Raw genomic sequence first — 24,348 nt, forward strand, 5'->3', positions numbered from 1 at the left:
ACTGAGTTTTACTCCAGAAACCAATATTGCACTGTATGTTAACTGACTAAAATTTTAATTTAAAAAGTTAATTAAAAAATCATCACTTGCTCCACCAAAAATCCTTTGAATTCTTTTAAATTCTGTAGAAGCTAAATATAATCCTGCACTTAGGGCAGTTCTCAGAATTATGTACAAGCACACTTTTTAGCATGTAAATACCTAAAAAAAGTCTGAATTTTACTAAAAAAATATCCTGTGAAAAATATGGCTCCCTAACAAGTTAGTCTGACACCAGTTACAATTCTCCAAGTCTGTACACCACAAATTCCTCTGTAAAGAAATGGTTTCTACTGCATCAAAGAATGTCGTCTAGACTTCAAGGCTCATTTTACAGATGGGGATGCAGAACCCCAAGGGCATAAGTTAGTTCCCCAAGGTCATACAGAATTAAAGGTGAACCAGATTTTTGTTTTTGAGTCCAGTCATCTCAGTTGAACACAAGAGGTTGTGAAATAATCAACCAGCTTATTTAGACCTCTCAAGGATCAATCCAACCACAGGACATTTGTGAGGGCAGGAGAAACGTCTGGAATGTGCTCCCTGTTTAAGTGTGTATGCGCAGGCTTCTTGGCCTCTGGCGTTACCCTTCCAGAAAGAAAATGAGGCTCAGAAGGATTGGATGACACAGTCCCAGAGTGCCAGGAATTCCGACCTTCTGTAAAAATACCCTACAGGACGACCTAAACTTCCCCACGCTAGGAGGCGCCAGAACACTTTATTTTGTCTAAAGGAGCCCAAGGCTTCACCGACCGGAAGTTTCCTTGCCCCCAACAGAGAGGGCGCCCCGTTACGTGGGCCAATCAGATTGCTCTACGCAAGGTCGGCCTTACGCGACGTAGCCAATCAGCGCGGCCTTAAGCCGGCGTGCGTCTGGCGTCAGAGGGGGGTGGAATTAAGTTGGAATTTTGGCGGGTCTGGATGTAGGACGGGAACGGGTTCGGAGTAGGGTAAGAAGCCGGGGTCTGGGCATGTGGGTGGCCTTCCGGCGGCAGGGGAGAGGGGCTGCCACGAAGGTCTGCGGGAGAGTTTGGAGAGCTCCGAGGGCGAGAGGCGCGGAGCCCGTGGAGGTCAGGCGGGCGAGACAGGGCGCGCGCGGTGTCCGAGCGGCCAGGTGGGCGCCGGGTGAGGAGCGGCCGAAAGGTAGGGGCGCCTCTCAGATGCACCGGGGAGGTGCCAGGCGTCGGGCGGTCCTCTCAACTTAAGGGGCCGGGTTTGGTTTTTTCCCTAAAGGAGCCTTTTAAGATGCCCGCGTGCCGTGTAGACTTTTATTTGTTCATTTTTTTTTTTAAGTTCATGATTTGGTAATCATTGAATGTGTGCCATGTGCAGGCCTCCAAACCTAAATTATTTATGAATTATTTGTGCCCTCATGAAGCGTAGACTCTAAAGAGAGTAACGTAACAAACAAGGACACCACAGTGGAAAGTGCAGTAGGGTCGCGAAAAGGATGAGGTGTGAGAGGGATCCAACGGGGCCACTCAGATAGGGTGGTCTGGAAGGCTCAGAAAAATCAATGCCTACGAGGAGCCCGAAGGGTGAGAAGGAGCTAGGGGAGCGCTTTCTAAAGAGCCTGAGGCCTGAGAGCACTCGGTGTGTTCAGGAAGTTGAAGGCAGGCTAGTCTGACTGAGGAGAAGTAGGCAAGGGAGACAGTACCCATTTCCTCATAGACTTTTAAATTTAGCTCAAGCAATGAAAAATCACTAAAGAGGTTTTTTTTTTAAGATTTTATTTGTTTATTTGAGAGATTGAGAGCGGGAGAGGGAAAAGCAGACTCCCCACTGAGCAGGGAGCCCCACATGGGGCTCCATCCCAGGACCCCGAGATCATGACCTGAGCCAAGGCAGACGCTTCACCGACTGAGCCACCCAGGTGCCCCCATTAAAGACTTTTTATTAAGGGAATACCATGATCTGATTTACATTCCTAGAAGATTATGAAGGAAAGAAAAGATTACAGTGGCTGCTGTATAACGAAGACATCAAAGAGACAAAGAGACCAGTACGAGACGCTCATGCAGTCGTTCAGGCAAAAGATTGAGCAATGTTTTGGAGACAGATCCAGTAGCAGTTGTTGGGTGATACTGAATGTGAGAGTGAGGTAGAGTACACAGCTTTGGGGCAGGGAAAGGTGGTTGGTTATAGAGATGAATACAACAGTTGGCTAACCCTCAGGAAGCTTACAACCCAGCAGGTTACCCAGGAGACAACACAGTGTGGTGCACACGGTAGTTCCATGAAAATATTTGTTGAATAAATAAAAAGAAAGCATCATAATTGATAGTTGACATCAGACATACCAAGGTTAGCTATAAAGCTCATATTTGTTAAATAATAGTGTAGAAAAATTTATACTTTTTTCTTGCAGTTATTAAAATCAATTAAATGGGGGCACCTGGGTCGCTCAATCGGTTAAGCATCTGCCTTGGGCTCAGGTCATTGATCTCAGGGTCCTGGGATGGAGCCTTTTTTTGGAGACCGGTCAGCGGGGATCGTGCTTCTCCTTCTCCCTCTGCCGGTCCCCTCCCCCTGGCTTATGCGCACTCTCTCTCTCAAATAAATAAAATCTTTTTAAAGAAATCAATTAAATGAAAAAAGGAAAGTGCATGGAATAATACGAATTTACCCTACTTAGTTCTGCCAACTCTTTTGAGTTTTGCTGAGTAGTATTGAATCAAAATACTGATGTGACTAAGGCTGCAACTGAGTAGAACCACACACTAGACTGCTATGAATAAGGAAGCCAGCACATGTGTCACAGTAAATAAAATGGGATAATAGCCCTAATATTTAGGCCATCCTCAATAATACTTGTTCACAGTCTCTCCCATCCATGTAATCTCTACCTCAACCGAGTTTCTATAACCATAGTTTGGAGTCAAGATAAAGGGAGATGGTGTTGGTAGGTGGGGATGAGAAGTGGTCAGATTCTGGATGAATTCTGAGCTTCAAGCCCATAGGATTTGTGTGATCCTAGATTTGTTACATATGCGATGTGAGAGAGGGAACAATCAAGGGTGACTTTTCCCATGTTCATTTCATAGCGTAGCCAAGATTCGACATTACTGCCATCTCCTGGGCACCTGATTCTTGGAAGTTCTTGATCACAACTGTTCCCTCGACAGCATGGATGGTAAGTTCTCTTTGTTTCATGCAAAACCACCCTTGTGTCCATTTATTCTACTTGCAAAATAGTGAAAATAGGTATTACCCCTCCCTCAAGTATTGTCTGAGTGGTTCAGAGAAGATCTCACTTCAGTCAGTGAATGTTACTTGTTTTAATCAGGTGGGATTGTATCTCCTGGCAGCAGTGATTGTCTTTCATAATGATGATAGTTGGCATGTAGTTACAATGTGCCAAGCACTGTTCTAAGGTCCCTACTTATATTAACTGCCTTAGTCCTCTGAGCAACTGTATTTTTTAGAGTGGAAGACAGATGTTTAGTAATTTGTCACAGGTGAGACTTCCAGAGCAGGGATTTGAACCCCTGAAGTTTGACTTCAGAGTTCACGATTAATATTGAAGTCTGTTGAAATGGTTTTAGTCTAGCTCTGGGTTAAACTCTTATAGTCCTTTCTAATTTTATACCCTGCCCTTTTCAAAAAAGTAGAACCAAATGTTGAAACTCTTCACACTATAATAACATGTGACGTTGATTGTACCTTTGGTAAATTAATAGTGTCCTGTTTCCGAAAATCATCAAATTACCTTCAGGGCGATTAATGTAATATAAAGTATAAATATTTGCTAGGAGACAGTTATGAAAGTAAGTGGTGAATGGTATGTGTTCTCTAAGATATTGTATCTAATAAACATTCATTTGATTGGCACGGTGTTAACAATTTGGTCCAGTATAGACGAAATCAGAGCATTTACTGGTGCTAGGGATACATGGTTGAACAACATTCCTACTTCAGTTCTAGTACAGAGAGCAAGATAATAACAAATAAGTAGGAAAATATTAGGTAGTTGGTACGTTGGAAGACACTAGAATGAATTTGTATGCTGAGAGAAATGCTCCAGAAGACAGGGAATATAATGAGTGATGTGGGGAAGAGAGCTGGTGCTTACAGACTTAAGTCCTTGAGGAGCTGAGAGGAAGAAGATCCAGTGTATAAATGGAGTGATGAAGCAGGGAGATTGGGTCGGCATAACATGGAGAAGACAGGATTTTCAGTGGTGACTGAGTTAAACCAGGATGGGAGGTATCACAGGATTAGACCTGGTGCTCTCATGAAAGAAACTGGGTTCGAGGAAGGGTATGGAGCCACTTGGCCACATTTGTCCCCTGGGGCTCCCAGTGGTGTGAGCCAAGGCCTCTTCTTGGGGTGTGCTCTCTTCCACAGCTGGGAACAAGACAGGGGAGGACCTCTTGGCTCTCTTGAGGGAATGTGGCAGTCTCACCCAGAGCACAGGGAGCCAGATTGCCTCTTCTCTCTTGCTGCGTCCTGCAGTTTTGTAGTGTTTGTTGACTAAGCAATTCAGACAAATTATTATGCAACCTCTGACTTTAAGATTTAGACCCTTTTATCAGATTCTAGGCCATGAGTTTGGCTACTGGCTGTTTTCCATCTGCTAAGAGTGCAGAGTGGTGGAAAGAATATTGGATTTAGAGATCTCCATCCTAAGCCAGACTCCCTCGCTAACCTCTTTCACCATATGGTCCTGAACAGGTCTTTGACCTCTCTGGACTTCAGCCCTTATCTTTGAGGTGAAGGGGGTGCATGAAATATCCTTAATGCCTTTGCTTTAAAATGGCTCAGATTTATAAAGGATTATGCCCAAATAGAAAAAAATGGGCACAGAAAATAAACAAATCAAGAAAGAAGAAATCCAAAGGGCCAATAAACGTAAACAATTCTTTGCCTTATGAGAATGCTGGAAATGCAAATCAGAACAATGAGATGCCTTTTAAAATCATCCATCAGACTAGCAAGAAATTTTAAGCGACATATCAGATATTGGTGAGGAGTAAGAAGAAATGGTACTTGCGTGCAATGCAAGTGAGGGTATAACCACTTTGGGAGCAGTTTGGCAGTATCTGGGAAAGTTGGAAAATGTGCATACCCAACAGTCCAGCAATTCCACTTCTGATAGGTATTTCCAGGAAACACACATATTGCAAGACGCATTTGTGGTTGCTGCATAGTTTGTGGTGGGAAAGAATTGGATATAGCCCATATGTCCTTTATTGGATTAAAAATATGGGTTAATAAAATGTGATAGTCTTATTATGGAATGCCATCTAGCAACTGAAAGAAGTAAACTAGAACTATATGTTTTGATTTAGCTCAATCATACATGCAATGTTGAATGAAAAAGTATGAAAAATAGACTAGAATGATATACCAAAATTATGATACTTATTGCAATGGGGCATGGAGGCAGTGGAAGGAATTGAGCTAAGATTTGGCACAATGAACTTAATAAACTTTTTTTTTAAGTTATCTAACATAAAGGCAAGAAGCAAACATGATCAATGGCTAATTCTGGGTGATGAAATATAAGTACATTTTATGTAATTCTTTGTACCTTTTCTACACTTGAAATTTTTTTCCCTTGAACAATTAAAAAGAGCCTAAATGTATGTTTAGTGTGTTTTTGGATTATTCCCTTTATGGGTTGGGTTTCTTGGAAGTCAGCATACAGGCAGTTGCTCATCAGCTGAAGTAGCACAGGTAAAAAGATGCAGCCCCATGCATGGCCCACTAGGTTCACTAAGCAGATACTAGCCCCTTCCTCCTTAGCCCAGTGCACTCCGAGCACCTGGAAAGAGGAAAGATGGACCAAGAACAACAGTTTTACCAGGCAAAATGGTGAATTAGCAGAGTTGTTTCAATTGCCTTATGAATGGTGAATGTTTTAATTCGCTCTGCTTGTCATTGTTGGTTTTTCTCAGGTAGGTTTTCTTTCTTCCCAGGGGAGGAAGATGATTTGTCTCTGCTGACTGCACTGCTGGAGGAGAATGAGTCTGCCTTGGATTGTAGTCCAGAAGAGGGTCACCCCTTGACCCAGGAGGATGGTGAACCTGACGCATATGACGAGCTCTTTGATGCAGATGGTGACGGTGAATCTTATTCAGAGGAGGCTGCTGATGGAGAACTGGGAGAGACTGAAGACCGAAAGGAAAATTTGGCCACTCTTTTTGGAGATATGGGGGACTTAACAGATGAAGAAGAAGTTCCCACGCAGCAATCGCCTAAAAATAGAGTCCTCCCCGCGCCTGGTCCCAATCAGGGGAAAACTAATCAAGAGTTGCAAGGTGCCCTAACTACTTGCTTTTCTAATTTCTTCAAGATAGAATGGATGGATCCAACAGTTTTCATCAAAATAGTTGCTGAGTCAGGATGGAGATAAATGACTTGGCCAAAAAAAAGGGTGGGAATTAGTAGATGAGACATTTAGGGCCAGCATTTCAGCATGCAGAGGCCCCCTGTCCCAGTGTCAGCCAGCTGTAATTGGTCCTTCCCAGAATGGCTCCACCATCTTTTGTGCCTGTTACAGAAAAATCTTACTTAGAGATTTATATGCATGTGGAGCCAGGGGCAGCCCTGTAGCCTTCTCATTCTGTTTGGGCAGGAGACCATTTCTGAACAGAAGCTTTGAGGAGTGCCCTTTTATTTGTGACATTGTCTCACATATTTTGAAATTCTAATCAAATTCAGTGGTTGGCTGTTTCTTCTAATAGAGGAGTCAGCATTTATTGTATTAATTATGGTATTCAGTTTATGAGATAATAATCATTCCCTGACACCTAAAAACTTGTTAACTGGGGATATATATCTGATATTTGTCAGTAGTACCGGTTCATAACTAGCTTAGGTATTAGAGGCTTGATTACTGAAAATACAAAGTTTATTTCTCTGAGGGACTTCTTTGAAGTGCAAAAGTTAATGGTAGCTCTCAGTATGTGATTATATTGTGGGTCTCAGGGTTTCAGGGTGGGGTGTGGACACCAAAAATAATTCCAGCATTTTTATCATGTATAATATTTCTTCTGCTGTGGATCTTAAATCAATATATTTTTCTTTCCTAGATGAATTAAAGAAGTTGCAAGAGCAGATGAAATCCTTACAAGAGCAGCTAAAAATGGCAACAATTAAGCAGCCTACAAGTCCATCCCTTCTGCCTAAATCTGGTAATCAGACTGTAATTCTAGCAATAGTATGCAGTTCCATTGTTAAGAAATTATAGCATTATTTCTGCATCCAGCTGCTGGTAAAATTATCTTTGAGCCCCTTTCTAAATTTTGTTTATTTCTTTTTCTTTTAATAGAGAAGTCTCCACGCCCCCCTCTTAAAGAGAAGAAAGTTCAGAGAATTCAGGAGTCGACATGCTTTTCTGCAGAGCTTGATATCCCTATTACACCAAAACCCAAGCGGGTGGCTCGGACACCAAAGGTTTCACCTGCAGGTGTAGTACTCAAGGCTTCCCTGGTTTTTCACTACTCTTGTTCTATTTAAAATTCAGTTTGGCACTATCATATCTGTCTGCGGGGGAGGGCCAGGGGTCCATCTTATCTGCCCTTTGAGAAAAGTAAGTTTGTTGGGAATGAGAGCCATATGCTCTATTTTGTAATCTTTCTCTACATCTCAGAGTGCTTTGAAAATCCTTAGATACAGAGTAGCTGTATTTACTAAAACAATGAATTGAATTTTTTTAAGCTCTATAGTCTTATAGTTGACTTGAATTGTAGTAAGTGTAAAGTAACCACTGGATTGAGTTCTCATGTAATCCAGAGATTACAGCTGGGCCTCTGGGTTCAAGGCACAGATTCCTTTTAAAGTGGCCAAGTTTTATTTGAAGCCAGGTTGTATTAAAGCAGAGGGTCCATTCTTTAGAAAAGACTTCTTTGCCCGGAGTAGAGATGTATATACTCAAATATAGTTCTAGTTCAGCCCACATGTAAGCACACAGTTAAAATGAAAAAAATATATGAGCCATATGTATTGATTTTGTTGCACTGCCTCAGTTTGCACATGGTAATAATTCTTTGGAATATCTAAGACAAAATGGTTTGGTTACTCAGAGTAAGCAGCATATTATTGACCACTCATGTTCAAAAAGGCCCATTTGAATAACAGTGGCATACAACACAATAGCAAAGAATAACAGCCTCTCCATGTTTACATTTGACATAAATTATATATTCCACGTATCCACTTATGAATGGCATCCTTCCCTTTAGGACCTTTGACATTACTAAGGTATTTCATTAGGTAGTGTTCAAAGTTTAGTTTTTTTGTTTTTTGTTTTTTTTTAAAGATTTTATTTATTTGACAGAGAGAGACACAGCGAGAGAGGGAACACAAGCAGGGGGAGTGGGAGAGGGAGAAGCAGGCCTCCTGCGGAGCAGGGAGCCCGATGTGGGGCTCGATCCCAGGACCCTGAGATCATGACCTGAGCTGAAGGCAGACGCTTAACAACTGAGCCACCCAGGTGCCCCCAAAGTTTAGTTTTGAAGGGTGAGGCATGGCAGGCTTTCTAGAGATTCTAAAGTTCTAGGTTTGTCCTAACCTCTAGCTTGGGAGCCACTAGTGACCCAAAGTCTCTTTGAGGGTAAACAGTGCAATGTTATTTCAGAGAAAGTGATATATATTAAGGAAAATATCCAAGTTTTCTGACCTTCAGGAACATTATCAAACACTTCGAAAGTAAGAAAACTAACCACACTGAGGATATTTAATGCAAGCAAGATGGTAGAATACCCTGGTCCCCCTAGTTCCCTACCACCACCACCACAAATAAAATGAAACGGAGTGGAATGGGATGAGATGAAACCAGAAACAAACAAAGAAAGGGGAGTTAACTTTGGGTTTTCTTCAGGTAGAAGTTGATCTGCACACAAATCACTAATCATTGATCCCTGAAGGAGGGCTCTTACTCCCTTGTGGAGTCTACCACAGCGCTCTGTGTATGGGGAGTACTCAGTAAATGTCATTGCACATGGGAACTGTGTTTGAGAGCAGCACTGTAATACAGCTGCCACCTGCTACATGTGGCTTTGTAAGTTTAAATTAGATTAAATAAAATTAGACATTCATTTCTTTGGAAACACTAATCCATTTTAAGTGCTCGGTGGCCAAATGTGGCTGGTGGCCACCATATCAGACAGCATCGGCGTATAACCTTTCCGTTGTCACAGGAAGTTCTTTCGGGCTACACTGAAAAGGTTTGGAGGGTAGTACAGAAATGGTCTTGTGGGCTTCCTTTGTTCTCAAGATTTGGTTATTGCATATGTTGATTTAAAAAGAAACAATTCTATAAAAACAAATTTTGTAAGGATCAGTGTGATTTTTTTCCTTTCACTTAACTTTTGTGTTAATTTTCTAGAGCACAAAAGCTCATCTTTGAGGATGACAAATACACCGCCCCAACCACTCCGAACTACTCCTGGAAACAAACCTAGTGGGTTGACCAGAGATCAGAGCGCAGGGACCCCCAGGAGTTCTGCGGAACCGGCTCAGACAGTGGTTTCTGTGGAAGCCTTCTCGGGCCTGAGGCTCAGGTCAGTAAGTGTAAAGGTCTCTCACTCTGTTCTCATGGCCCACCTGTCCTCTTTCCCAAGGATTGAGCCTTCTAGAAATAATGTGTTTGTACAGCAAATCCACTTAACACCACCAGCTCTTGAATTTGGCAGTAAGACGAGCCATAGCATTCAGTACAGTTTGCATGTGAAATGTTTAAAGAAGCCTTTTTCTTGTTTATTAAAACATAATTTAAAAAAAGGAAATGGACAAATAAATAATAGTATATTTAATCAGAAACAGTGATAGAGACTATTTCTAAATCCATGAAGGTATATGCAGTTTAACCAGGATAGTAGTATCTTCTTATAACTAATGTTAAGAAAAGTACCTGTGCTCTTTTTCCTCCTCAGAACTTTTAAGGCAAATTTATGTCCTTTGCTTCAGTTATAACTGTGGGGAAATTAAGATACTCGGTTAAAATAGGCATACCTCCTAGGATCAGTTCGGTTAAAAGCCTTCTAAATCTTCTGTGCTCCATACCACTACTCCATTGTATCTCTCTTATTCTGTCAAAGCCCCAGTCAGAGCAGGGATCCTTACTCTGAGACCACATTGCTTTTCGTACAGTCCCTCTGAGTAGCTAAGTGCAGTCCCTTTAGAACATCTAACCCTTGTCAATCTAAACTAAAACTGCTAAGGTCTTAGATTATATATTGAACAGGGGGAGAACGTAGCTGTCAAAGTGTATTGTAAAGACTCTGTACTCTCCAAAATCGGAAGAAAGTACCCAGTTACATCTGAGACAGCCTGTGGGGTGGGATGCAGTAAAAGCTGTGGTTCCCACTGAGGGCACCGCAGGGGTTTTTTTTTCAAGGTAGACACCCCCCTACCAAGATGATACTGCCTGCCCCAATGAGTTCTCAGTTGAAATTCCCCACAGAGAAAGATGGTGCTAATGGGAGTGCACTGCACACGTGGATTGACTGGAGGTAGACAAAGTCAAAACTCGGCCAGAGTTGCTGAGCAGCCTACAGATTTAGGGGACTGCACAATTGTTTGAGTCTGTAATTGCTATACCTGCACCTCAGGCCCTGAAGATACTCCAAAGGGCAGTAACATGAGAGTAACTGATTCACTCACAGAAATCAGGCCACGAGAAGGATTTCTCCACCTGCATCAGTGTTTTTCTCCTGAATATTCTTAATTGCTTCAGAGTTAGCTCTATGACTTTCTATTCCTAAAGACTTTTGAAATAGTCAAAAGGCATGGTTTTTTTTGTTTTCTTTTGTCCTTGAATATATAATATCATCAAGTACAGAATAGGTATTAATATTCTCCTAGAGAAAACCAACTTTTACAAATCCACAAGTGTTTGGCCAGTCATGAGGAGTAAGAATATATTAACTGAAGCTGGATTCCACGCCTCTATTGTTATATGAAAATGTTGGGTTTAAAAAATCCAGTTAGAAATTAGAGACCCTGTGAAATTCTTGCAGAACTGATGAAATTTAACTCTTATTTTTAGTATCAATTCATGATTTTGTATTAAAGTCAAAAGAGATTACTTTTAAAAGACAATTGTAACATACATTATAATTTATAAGAACTTAAAGAGTGTGCAGTCTTTCTTGTTTTCTGTATAAGCTCCAGTTCTCTATCCAAGGAATCATAAACTAGCTTTAAAAATTATCTTATTTTTATTTATCTGCCATAAAAATCTTTGCCTTGTCCATACTACCTAACCAAACCTCCCCGAGAACAGGTACTTCAGAGATTTCTGCCCAGAACGTCTCTTCTAACCAACCTGCTACAGTGCCAGGTAATCTCTTATTAGAATAATAAGAGATTAGAATAATAATCTAATCATTGCTGGTTTCTTGACTCAGGCGGCCTCGAGTGTCCTCCACAGAGATGAACAAGAAAATGGTCGGCCGAAAACTGATCAGACTGTCTCAGCTCAAGGAAAAGATGGCAAGTGAGAAGCTAGAAGAAGTAGACTGGGTGACTTTTGGGGTTATATTGAAGAAAATCACTCCACAGAGTTGTAAGAGTGTAAGCTATCTTACTGATTTCTTAGCTGCTCCATCACAAGCTGACTGTGGGTGCTCGTGTTCTTGATTTCTCTACCTTAAGCCCATCAGTATTTTATTTTGAGAAAGCTGCTAGTAAATTCGCAGATTGCCTCGCCATCATTGGATTGCTATCTGAAGGTTAAATTTGTAAAGAATGCCCTACTTACAGAAGACCTGGTTGTATAGAGTCCTTGGGCTTTTCACTGTATTATTCCTGCTGCATTTCACTTGTCATTGTTTTGGGGGTACATGTGGTGGTCCCTGTGACACTACCATCCCGACTGTGTGGGAGAGGCCAAGTTCCCAGATCCTCGGGAGAGCTTGCCTAGAAGGAAGAGGTCGTCAATCTCAGAAGTTCTGAAATTGCAGAGCTGTCCAGCACAGTGGATCTTACAAAAGATATAATAGGTTTTAAAATCGCACTTGACCGAGGTAACAGGAAGATGACTTGTGGCCTGGCAAGTCAGAAAACCTGGGTCCTGAGCCTCATTCTCCTTAGCTATGTGAACTTAGGTTGACCTTTAATCTTTTTTTTTTTTTTTTTTAAAGATTTTATTTATTTATTTGAGAGAGAGAGTGAGAGAGAGAGAGAGAGCACAAGAGGGGGGAGTGGGAGAGGGAGAAGCAGACTCCCTGCTGAGCAGGGAGCCCGATGCGGGACTCGATCCCGGGACTCCAGGATCATGACCCGAGCCGAAGGCAGTCGCTCAACCAACTGAGCCACCCAGGTGCCCGGTTGACCTTTAATCTTTAAGGACTTCCATTTCCTTCTTTGTAAAGGGAAGAAATTGGCTTTTGGTTATATCAGAATTCTCTCCCAGTAAATACTATGCTTAAGCATGCTCAATCCTGATTTCTTTCTCTAATTGAGATCTTGGTCAACCTGAGATTGTTCTGTGGGTCCTGATCTAGCCCTCTGACAGTCAAGGTGAACATGAACATGTCTGGTTCATTTGATTAAGTTCTTAACTGTGTCACAAGGGGCTATAATGACATTGAAATAATATGTGTGAAATTTTATCTGAACCCTTCCAAGAAAGGCTTTGTACAAATGCGTGGAAGGGTAGTTATAACACTTGAATCCAGTCAATAATTCACCATAACCTAAAACCACACCTGTCCTGGGATGCCTGTGTGAAATAGCTTGATTCAATATTCAAATTATTTTGTTTAAAGAAAAAAAGAAACTGTGAAAGTGGAAGTTTTATATAAATGGTTAGCATTTTGAGTTGTATTTTTTCAGATATATAATACTTGTGAAATTTTACAGTTAAACATAACCTGTTGTCTTTAAATGATGCTTTTGTTTTTCTTCTAAGCTAGGCAAAGATTGAATAGCACCGAGCTGACACCTTTTTATTAATATTAATAATATAATTAATTAGTGATAAATAATAGATCCACTAAATTTATATCAGTAAATTATTAAATGGTAGTGCCGCAACTTCCACTGATCCTTTTAATATTCTGTGTGTGTGTGTGTAGTTAGAAAGGCCATGCTATCCCATTGACTATTAGACCTGAGAATTAGAGACTTCACTAACGTGTTTGCTACTGGTTTGCCTTACTTCACCTTCATTTCTAAAATGAGAAAGGTAATAAATACTAAAGCCTAGAGAGAGAATTAGTTTATAATGAGCAGACCACATTCTCAAGATTATATAGTCAAGGTGGTTTATATATGTTTCCGCAGTAGAGCACTTGAACCATAAATGGAGATAGTATAGCCCATTGTGCAAAATTTATTAAAAATAAGAATAAATATTTGTTCCAGGGGAAAACATTTAGTATCTGGCAACTGAATGATCTCCGTGACCTGACACGGTATGTGTCATTGTTCTTGTTTGGAGAAGTTCACAAAGAACTCTGGAAGACTGAACAGGGTACTGTCATAGGGCTGCTCAACGCTAACCCCATGAAGCCCAAGGATGGTTCAGAGGAGGTGAGAATCTGTTTCCATGGTTGGTTGGTTGGTTTCTTTCTCTCCTTCTCCGTCTTCCTTTCTTTCCTTCTTTCTTTCCTTCCTTCCTTCCATCCATCCGTCTTTCTGTCCTCTCCTTCTTTCTTTCCTTCTTTCCTTCTGTCTTTCTTTCTTTCTTTCCTCCTCCCTCCCTTCCTCCTTTCCTTCCTTTCTTGTCTTCACAGCTTGGCCAAGTTCTATCAAGAACTGGTCTACCTCCAGATACTGAATCATGTTTTTATGTATCTCCACTAATCTGATTTTTTGTTTGTTCCTCACCCACCAATATTCTGAATTTCCACCTACTCTTAAATGTTTCATAACAACTTCTTTCATTAAATCTTTCCACATTAGTTCCAAGTTTCCTGGAGTGTTTTGAACTATTCTGCTCAGGTTTCCTTAAATCGCTTTCATCAGTCTCCGCTGGCGGCATCAAGCAGGCAGGATTTTCTGGTTGACGGGACTTTGCTCTGTTAGTTGTACAGCGATAGCTGCAACTTAGAATCAGAGTGATTTCATCTTCTCAAGCAGCAGTAGAGTTTTCCCTGCTGTTGCAGACTGAGATCTGTGAGAGGCAAAGTTATTTCTTTTCTTCTTTCACCAGAGAATGGCAACAAATCTTCATCTGTTGGTTCAAATGTGTTTGGCTACAAGTAACAGAAAAACTTCTCTACAGGTTGTTTTATGTTTTGTTTTGTTTTAAGATTTATTTATTTATTTTAAAGAGAGAGAGAGGGCACTAGCAGGAGGGGCAGAGGGAGAGGGAGAGAGAATCTTAACTGGAGATGGATGTGGGGCTCAAGCTCATGACCCTGAGGTCACAACCTGAGCTGAAACCAAGAGTCGGGTGCTTAACCAACTGCACCACACAGGTGCCCCACACTACAGTTTGTTTTAATGGTAAACATTGGGGTTTGTTTTTCTTACATAATAAATAATCCCAGCATAGGCAGTGTAGTGATGTCAGGGCCAGTATCTGTGAGCCTCTCAGCCTTCTCCTCTTCGTCACTGGATGGCTTTGAAGCTCTTGCCCTCACATCACCATTCAAGGCAGGAGTGAGCCAGCCCCACCCTGTCTGCTTTTGTCGGGAACTCCTGTGTCAGTTTCCTTGGCCAGAACACAGTCCCATGACCATTGCTAGCTTTAAGGGATGCTGGAAAAATGAACAGGATTCGTCACCTGAGGCTGAGTGTTGGCCAGCCCGAATGAAACTCAGATTCTATAGCAGAGATGCAGGAGACAATGGATACTGGGTGGAGAGTTGAACATGTCTTCTATGCCTCCCATTCCTAAAGCTGTTTTGTAGGGTCCTGGCTTCTAATTCCTGTAGACTGCTAAAGCCTTGCTAACTCCCACCAACCAAGCTCTTACTCATTCTTGCTGATGAAAGGCCACACCTTTGTCAGCTTTTAACTCCCACACTGTGTCTTCTCTGCAGGTATGTTTGTCTATTGATCATCCTCAGAAGATTTTAATCATGGGTGAAGCTCTTGACCTGGGAACCTGTAAAGCAAAGAAGAAGAATGGACAGCCGTGTACACAGACTGTTAATTTGGTTGGTTTCCATTCTGTTGGGATGGTTTCTGCTGAGGACGGGATCTAATGGGAATAGATTGTAGATAGCTTAGCAGTAACAATCAATTTGGAACAGTTTCCTACATAACAGGAAGCACCAAAGTAAGAAAATCTAGTGTGTGGTTAGTAACTTCCAGTTTGAAAAACTGAGGACAAGGGAATGATTTAACGTCTCAGGAAGGTGATCTTTTATTACCAACTGACTAGGAGGTATAAGGAAGATGGAATTTTAGTTGCCCTCAATTCTGAGCAGTGCCAGAGATCAAACACTATGATGAAATGCACTGAAAACCTTAAATGTCTCTGAACTCCAACATGTATTTTCTTAGAGCTTTTTAAAAAATAATAGTCTTGATAACTTGAGCTATAATTCACATACCATACACTTGACCCTTTTAAAGTGTACAGTTCAGTAGTTTTAATACTGAGGTGTGCAACCATCAACGACTACGTAATTTCAGACTCCCCCCACCCCAAAAAACCCCATACTCACTAGCAGTCACCCGCCATTACCCTCTCCTCTCAGCCCCTGGTAAGGACTACTCTGCTATTTGCCTGTATGGATTTGCCTCTGGACATTTCATGTAATGGAAATTGTGTCTGGTTTTCACTTAGCATGATGTTTTCGAGATTCATTCACGTTGTGTGCATCAGTACTTCATTCCTTTTTGTGGTTGAATAATATTCCATCGTATGGATAGACCTGTTTTGTTCATTCATTAGTCAGTGGGCATATTATGAATACTGCTGCTACAAGCATTCTTGTACAGGTTATTATGTGGATGGATGGATGTTTCCAGTTTCCTTGGGTATATAACCTGGAATTTCTGGGTTGCACGGTAACCCCATGTTTCAGCTTTTGAGGAGCAAGCAGACTGGCTTCCAAAGTGTCTTTTACATTCTCACCAGCAGAGAGGAGGGTTCCATTTTCCACATCTCGGCCAGCACTTGTTTTTGTCTCTTGCCGATGACAGCCATCCTAGTGGATGTGAAGTGGAGCTACTTAGAGCTCTTTGAACAGATTAAATGGCAAGTTTCGGTTTCATCTCCTTTTAGTTCCCTCATTCCTGCTTAACAGATGAGCTAGTGAGCAGGAAAGAGCAGGAGGGAAATAGCTGGGAAAAGAGGTCTCAGCAGGAAGTGCCTGACAGATCTCCACATAGCAGTGCTATCATTAAAACCCCATTGTTGCTGCATCTAAGGGAATTTCAGGGTAGTCACTGCATAGCTGCACTTGAGGAATGGCCTTGGAGCTCAATAGGAGGGGCTCTGTACTCAATAGCACCCCTGAAGCTGGGAGAAAGGAACAGTGTTTATTGACATTGTCGCCCTAGTCCTGATGCAGCTGCTCTTTTGCAGAATGACTGTGAGTACTGTCAGTACCACATCCAGGCCCAGTACAAGAAGCTCAGCGCCAGGCGATCCGACCTGCAGTCCACCTTCTCCGGAGGACGAATTCCAAAGAGGTTTACCCGCAAAGGCACCAGCCTAAGAGAACGGCTGTGTCGGGATGATTTTTACTATGGAGGGGTTTCTTCTGCATCCTATGCAGCCTCAATGTAAGACATTCTCCGGGGCTTCTTTCGGGACAGGGATCTTGCTTCTCTCCTTATGAGAATAAACCCAATGGTTGTACTTTTCTGTAATGGTCCTAAAAGACTTGTACAGGTTTTATCTTTCATAAACTCACAGCCAGAAACAAGGTAAACAAGGACCTCCTTTATTCCCAGGTAGAGAGGAAAACACAGGAGGGGGGAACATTAAGTTGTGTCATGATGGTCTTTAACACAGAGCCCACACTTCTTCTTTGGCTTCTGTTGTAAGTAGTGCAACTTTGTCAGGACTGATTGTATGGCCGTTAAAAGTATGTTAATCCCAGTGTTGTCATCCTTTAAGTCATTTTCCTCATGACTTACAGTGAGGTGGCAGACCTCTTGGAACCCACATTTAACTCAGTGAATTAATAGCAGTGAAGCCTTAAATAGGAGTGGGATGCTGCTGAGGCAGACATTCATGGCCTCTCTTCTGGGGATCTCAGGCCCTCTATAGAGTCCCCGAAATAGGTGATCAATGCCCTTGTCACTGGAGGGAAGAAAGTACATCTGAGGACGTGGCTGGTTCAGGACCTGTTACAAAGGAGCTACCACTGGTCCAAGAACAAAACATTTCTTTCCCAGGCTAACAAATTGGGCAAGAAGACTTTCACCTCCTGCCTAACTTGTCATATTGAGCACATTTTTAAGATTTAAAATAATGCCTGTATTTTTCCAGACTGCAAAAAGCAATACTCCTGCACTATAAAAACGTGTCTGTATATATACAGTTCAGTCAAAAGGAGACTGTAAAAACTAGGTGTAATCCCACTACCAAGTAATCGTTAGTTCCTTGCTATCTATTGAACACACGTGCACACACATGCACACGCACACACACACACAGCTGTATATGCTTTTTAGATGTTTTTTTCCCATATGTATAAATTTCCAGTAAGATAAAATGAGATCATACTAGATCTATACTTTGCAACTCCCTCCTCCCCATAAAATAATTAATGCTTTCCTTATCGAATATGCACTTACGGCATTATTTTTAGTGGCCACGTAGTCTTTTTTTACATGGTTCTCTGATAAAACCATTCCCTATGGTATTTGTAACTTATAACGTTGCAAACAATATTTTAGCCCATTAATATCCTAAGTTTTTGCCTAGTCCTTAATTTCTTTAAGATAAATTCCTAGACTACTTGATCAAAGTGGGGCATATTTTTTCTTTCTTTTGCCATATTGCTTTTCCAGAATGGCTTCCACCAAATTGGCAGGTTGCCTGACATAATGCATTCACCAGCTATGCTGTAGGATCGTGGTATTAAAGTTTCCTTATACAGTGCTTTGAGAAACTTTGACAGATTGTAATAAATGAATACTTCTGTGCCTTAACCTCATCAGAGCATTGAATTTTAGTGACTTTCTTTTTGGGGGGTGACTCTTGTCATTTCAGTGCAGCCGCTGTTGCTCCTAAAAAGAAGATTCAAACCACTCTGACTAATCTGGTTGTTAAGGGGACAGACTTGATCATTCAGGAAACCCAACAAAAACTTGGTAACTTTGTTTCTCGATACCATATTTCTTTCTGCAGCTTAAATATGTAGTCTTTAGGATTGAAAATGGTCACAGTTGTTCATGCCTTAAGTTGTAACTATCCACTCTTCACTATAGTTAGTGAGTGATGTGGCCTAAGCACATCAGCCTGCTTGGCAGCATCTTAAGGAAAAACAGCATATTAATCATGGCTGAGTCTTTGCGTCAATACTTTGTAAATTTTCTTGATGTATCTGGTCTAATTCTTAATGTCCAGCATTAGAATCGGTAGTATCAAGTTCCTGGTCAAACCCATGAGTTACCTTCTCGTTAAAACAGGTCTAAGTCAAAGAATGGCACCTCTGCCCTTCTCACTTGGGGCTTTGTCCATAACAGTGGTGAGGGCCTAGCACAGACCCTACCCATAGCAAACATTCCAGACAGTGTAGGAAATGACCCTACAGACACTGGTGTTCTAATCATCACTTGAAATAAGATCTTTGTCATGCCTTTGCAGTCCTACTAATCTACTAGAGGCTAAGGATTCTTATTTTTCTCTTGGCATTCCATCTACGTCATTTACAAATGACTAAGTTGTGAATGCAGAGTTTTAAAAGTGACGTCACATAATCTCAAACTGCCAGAACTTTGAGTCCTCTAAAGCTGATGTTTGTATATTCCAGGAATACCCCAGAAGAGCTTGTCTTGCTCTGAGGAATTTAGGGAACTGATGGATTTGCCTACGTTTGGAGCCAGAAACTTAAAACAACATTTAACCAAAGCCAGATTATCAGGTAGAGTCAGCCTTCCCCTGCTCTAGCCCCATGTCTGTGTTCCCATGGCCCCTTGGAGCCCCTCAGTCTGTGGTTTGTGTTTCAGGGGTGACGGGGAGCCCGAAACCTACTTTCCAGTCTATCTCAGCATCAGCCCTCTTGAAGCAGCAGAAGCAGCATGTGCTGGAGATGAGGAAGAAGAGGTCAGAAGAAATACAGAAACGGTAAGAATAACGGTTTGATATATCCTATTTAGATAGCTCATCTCAGGGATCCTCCTGTCTTAATGGATTTAAGGGGTCAGAATGTCTTAATGGATTTCCAAAATGTGGCTTTAGTATTTGGATGGTTGGCTACCTTTTTAACTTTGAAAGTTCAAAAGTGATTTTAACATAACCTAAGAAGATAGCCTTTCTAGTTCTGTATTTCTGACGCATGATAGTGAATCTGAGACTAGGTGGGACAGGTTACAGTAATTAGCACTCCGAGGAAGAAGAGAAAGAAGGAACACTTGAAGAGGGGATTGTGAAAGGGGAAAGTGCGTGTTGACCTGTTTCCTCTCATTTCTTATTTCTACCACAATTTGTTTTTTAATTACTGGCTAGGCCAGTGAGTAGATTTTGCAGTTTTTCAGGTAAATGATAAAAATGAGGCAGTGAAAGTGGAGTCATTGTAGAGGCAGAAACAAGTAGAAAATGGTGCAGAAGGTAGATGAATCAAAGATTCATAACTCAAGTTATCAGAATAGTGGTAAGAGTAACAGTTTACAGATGCTTAACATGTACAGAGCATGCTATGCACCGCATACATACAACGTCTCATTTGGGCCTTACCATTATCTGTGAGGTGCTGTTACCCTTGTTATATGAGTCATGTAACTGAGCGCCAGAGAGCTGGTTGGTGATGGGGCCCAGGTTTGGACTCATACCTGTTCTGCCCCCGTTAAAACAGTTAACGCTGTCCCAAATCTGGGCCACTGAAAGGTAGGTGGTTCAATAAACAGGAAAGTCAACTTTAAGCCACCAGGAAATTCTCTTGAAAAATCCAGAGCATAGATTTGGCCTCAGGCAGGTGAATTTGAGGTGCTGATGGAATATCTCTGGAGGCGTTCTTCATGTGGCTACAGATGATATAAATAGATAGATGGAGTTCTGGCCTTGTGTGAAATAGAGGGCACCTGCCCATTGAAAGGTATTACAGTTGGAAGTTTTTCATAATTTTGCTGGCCAAATAAAACATCTCTTTGGGCAGGTTCTCACAGGCAGGTTGCAGGAGTGGGCATGTGGTAGTGAAAAGAATCCTGGCCTGGGGTTACCTGGTACTAATCCTCAGCCTGTCACTTACGAGCAGTAGGGTTTTGGGTTCAATTTCTTCATCTATAAGATGAAAGTTCTGGACTAAATAGTTTGTGGCGACTGTTGTTTTTCAATAGCCCTTAAGACTATTTACAAAATAAATCACCATGTGGATTATAGTGTCTCTCTGTGAAGGACTTTCAAACGTATCCTGTGTGTTATCTCTCCCCAGTAAACTAAAATACAGAGAAATTCCGTGAGTTCCTGAAGGTCCTAGCTAACCAGAGAGCTAGGAATACAGCGCACATCTCACCTTCAGGGCTGTGTTCTATAGAGAGGCACCGCTAGAAACCCGGTTGGCAAAAATAGTAATCATGTTCTAAATTGGTAAAATAGTGAGAGCTTATCAATGAATAATCAGTTAACCGGAGTTAGCAAAGCCAGCATGTTCTCAGTGTGTGCTAATCTGAATTCTTGACCAAGGAGGGGCAACTCTTTTACTAAGCACTACTTACCAGCTGGTGGCCTTGCCTGCAGTGTCCCAGTCTGCATATTTTGTGACTGCATATTTCTTTAAAGATTTCTCCAAAGCTCAAATGGGGTTGAGAGCCCAGCTGTGCCACCCTCTTCTCAACGGGCCCCTTCTCAGTCTCTGCAAATGGGGGCTGCGTTGCCCGGCCTAGAAGGAACGCCAGCCACACAGATACCCAAGCTTGGGCGAGGCATCTCAGAAGGAGATGATGTTCTCTTTTTTGATGAGTCGCCACCACCAAGACCAAAACTGAGTGCTTTAGCAGAAGCCAAAAAGGTAAGTGGTATCTATTTTCAACATTTGAATTTGCATTCTGTAGGACATACCTGGAGTTGCAAACTTTATATGTCTATGATCAGGAAAGACCGTAATAACTATTTATTGATCATGATAATTAGAGTCAAAGGAATTTCAAGTGATAATGGTATCAACATAATGCCATTGATTTAATCCAAGAACGTTACCCATTCTCAACACCGTTCCTTGTGAGGCTGAGGGAGATGGCCTAAACGCTGGCCGGCCTGAGGGAAACAAATTCTGGGAATTGTTAAGGCAAGACTGTAAAATGGTGGTTTAAAGAATCCTTCTTTAAAAGAAATCTTACCCAGGAGCTAAGTTACTCTGATTGACGTAGGAGTTGGGAGTGCTCAGAACCCCACCCCACCCCTTCCTGAGTCACCCTGAGCCCCGACGAGAGCCTGTCTTCTCTTTGTTCTCATTAGCCGCTATCACCGCATGAAGGGCAAAGGCTAGTCATAAGGCAAAGCTGCACCTGCAGTAATGATAGTGATAACAGTTGCACATGTGATCTCGGGGTCATGAGTTCAAGCCCCACGTCGGGTGTAGAGATTACTGAAAAAATAAACTGTAAAACAAAACAATTGCACATGTACCCGTGATATATACACACATGTTGTTTACTCCATATAGGTTTGTGCTTTGCACGCATTCTCTCTTTGCATCCGCACAACCTAGTTAACGGTATCATCTCCATTTTATAAATGTAGAACCTGAAGCTGAAAAATTAATTTGTGTAAGGTTACAAACTAGTAAGTGGCAGAGCTAGAATCCTATCCTCATTCTGTCTGATTGTAAAACAAACTTCCACAATGTTTATGTGGTTCCTCTGTGGGTCCTAAAGCCCACAGTGTAACTGAACTGTTGAACTTGGTATTTAAATAAGCTGAAACTTTATTAGCTTATAGACCTGTCTCCATGCTTTAAAATTTTAATAACTGGGTTAATAATGCTAAGCAAAGAGAAGATAGTTTTGCTGATTTATATTTGAGAACAGAATTCACTGGTTAAAAACTAGAAAAGGGACATAGGGCTACAGGTAACTGTCTCATCTTTGACTGTTATCTCCTCTTTTTCTAGTTAGCTGCTATAACCAAATTAAGGGCAAAAGGCCAGATTCTTACAAAAACAGACCCAAACAGCATTAAAAAGAAGCAAAAGGACCCCCAGGATGTCCTGGAAGTGAAGGAACGCGTAGAGAACAACACCTTTTCTCCTCAAGGTACTGTGGATTTCAGAGTTAGCAGTGGGAAGTCCGCCGTCTGTGAGGAGATGTTCTAAACTATAACCACCATCCCTGATGCCAGAAGTCATTGTTTTACTTAAACTGGCCTCTCTGTACAATGCCTAAATAGAATCTCTACAACTGGAACTGACCGTTTTCTATAAGCACATTAAATTGAAATGAAATTATGCACAATCTAAAAACTTCAAAGATTACTCATGGATCTTTGTACAGATACATTAGTATGAAGATTTACTTTGAAAGAAGTAGAATTTCTTTGTTTGCAAATTACCGTTTTTACTTTGAAAACTCTGAAGTTGGCAGTGACATTTTACCATCAATTTATAAAAAGTATTTTTGTTGATGTTACCTATCATCATAGTCCGCTCCTGTCTTAAGGTGGAAGAGATTCTCATCCAGTGGTCAAATCTGCCATCCCCCGTATTGTAGGCCCTACTTCTCCGCTCACTCCTGAGGAGTTTTCCTCTGTTGGTACCTAGTGGGGTAAATGAAATTTGAAGGGCCTGGTGGGCAGAGACGGAAAAAACTGGAGGAAGCTGAGTCCCTGAGGCTCCCTGGCTTCCTGAAATTCCTCTGTGACAGCTGCCGTTGTTTCCTTTCTGCTCTAGCTGAAGATGAATTGGAGCCTGCCAGGAAAAGAAGGAGAGAACAACTTGCCTATCTGGAATCTGAGGAATTTCAGAAAATTCTAAAAGCAAAATCAAAGCACACAGGGATACTCAAAGAGGTAAGAGCTCAAAAGGTCAGAAATGATAGAGATACCCTCCAGACACGAGGCACTTTGTCGTGGGACTAAGAATTTATTTCTTCGGCCTCAACCAAGATGTACTTATATGTCTGAGTTGACTTTGAAGAACAGGAATATTTGTGATAGAATTTAGCTTCGCCTCTGTTCTGGAATTGAAGAATATCATTTATCATTATTTTAATGGACCTCAGTGTTATAATAATGTTGCCGCGTAGTTATGGCTTTGAATTGATGTTTAAGCGGTTCATCGCTATAGCTTTCTTTTCTGTCCTGCTATATGGGAAGGGATATTTTTTTTTTTCCATTCAAGTATTTTTATATTGGTATTTCAAATACTGTAAATCAGTAGCTACCAACCCATTGGGGGTAGTTGCTCCCCATGCCATGTATTTTGGATTGCTCCCTTATTATCCTGAAATAAAATTCTTGGATTATATAAATTACCTAACTACAAATTTCAAGAATATCAATATAATATTCTACATGTAGCGTAAAGAAGAAAAAAGGAAAATGTTTATATTAAAAATATATATTTGATTATGTAACTATGTAGGTACAACTATCCCAGAAGAAATAATGAAGTTTTCAGAGGGTTGGATTAGAAACATAAATGAGGCAAGTAGAAATGAAGGCTCCTTAGGTGTGTTTGCTGACTTAAGTACCAATTTGAACCACAAATACTGTAGTGTTGTATATAAAGCCAGTTAGGTTTGAGGGTTATAATTGGGTTTTTCATCCACATGGGTGCCTTCTAGAACAGTCGGAAGAATCCTTTCATATGAAGGGACTGTTCCATGCATTGTGGGTGCAGCCTACCCGGTCCCTGCGAGTAGCAGGGGTAGCAATCATTGGGATGACCAAAAAAAGTGCTCCCACTGGTTTTCACAGTGTCTCCATGGGGGCAGTGCTCTGAGTGCTCTGCTCTTTTGATAAACTACTGACTAATGAGACAGTTGTATATCCCACCATGCTACCAGATCTGAAACTTGGCCGGGAGAGAAGCTGGGGCCAACCCTAAGAGGCTGTAGAGCTGAGCTCCTGGCTCTGTGGCCACCAGAGGCCCCGGGCCTTGTTCAGCTGCAGTAACTCCCCAGCTGTGACCACCTTCTGCTCTCAATCTCTCTCTGCCCTCACACCTACTCCCTGTTCCAGACAACCAGGGATTGCTCCTGCCAAGTGCTTGGTCTGGCAAATAGACTGGGCTGTCATAAGTGGGGGCCACTGAATGCCTTCCATAGCCTGAGTCTGTATTGGCACGGGAG

At 41.6% G+C, this 24,348-nt stretch overlaps 1 protein-coding gene across 1 annotated transcript in view; it reads left to right on the forward strand.

Annotated features, from left to right (window-relative positions):
* The first annotated feature begins 951 nt into the window (after nt 1–951).
* The window catches only part of MCM10 (minichromosome maintenance 10 replication initiation factor), a 39,348-nt gene continuing 15,951 nt past the window's right edge, over nt 952–24,348 (forward strand). The window contains exons 1-16 of the mRNA XM_032425790.1: nt 952–989; nt 3,084–3,172; nt 5,940–6,302; nt 7,077–7,178; nt 7,316–7,453; nt 9,374–9,548; nt 11,397–11,562; nt 13,357–13,524; nt 14,982–15,098; nt 16,478–16,677; nt 18,116–18,216; nt 18,879–18,989; nt 19,075–19,192; nt 20,843–21,071; nt 22,173–22,314; nt 22,947–23,065. Coding sequence (XP_032281681.1) covers nt 3,166–3,172; nt 5,940–6,302; nt 7,077–7,178; nt 7,316–7,453; nt 9,374–9,548; nt 11,397–11,562; nt 13,357–13,524; nt 14,982–15,098; nt 16,478–16,677; nt 18,116–18,216; nt 18,879–18,989; nt 19,075–19,192; nt 20,843–21,071; nt 22,173–22,314; nt 22,947–23,065 — 2,256 coding nt within the window. The 5' untranslated portion in view covers nt 952–989; nt 3,084–3,165. The remainder of the gene's footprint in view (nt 990–3,083; nt 3,173–5,939; nt 6,303–7,076; nt 7,179–7,315; nt 7,454–9,373; nt 9,549–11,396; nt 11,563–13,356; nt 13,525–14,981; nt 15,099–16,477; nt 16,678–18,115; nt 18,217–18,878; nt 18,990–19,074; nt 19,193–20,842; nt 21,072–22,172; nt 22,315–22,946; nt 23,066–24,348) is intronic.

This window comes from Phoca vitulina, unplaced genomic scaffold (genome assembly GCF_004348235.1).
Source record: "Phoca vitulina isolate PV1807 unplaced genomic scaffold, GSC_HSeal_1.0 scaffold33, whole genome shotgun sequence".
Taxonomy (NCBI): domain Eukaryota; kingdom Metazoa; phylum Chordata; class Mammalia; order Carnivora; family Phocidae; genus Phoca; species Phoca vitulina.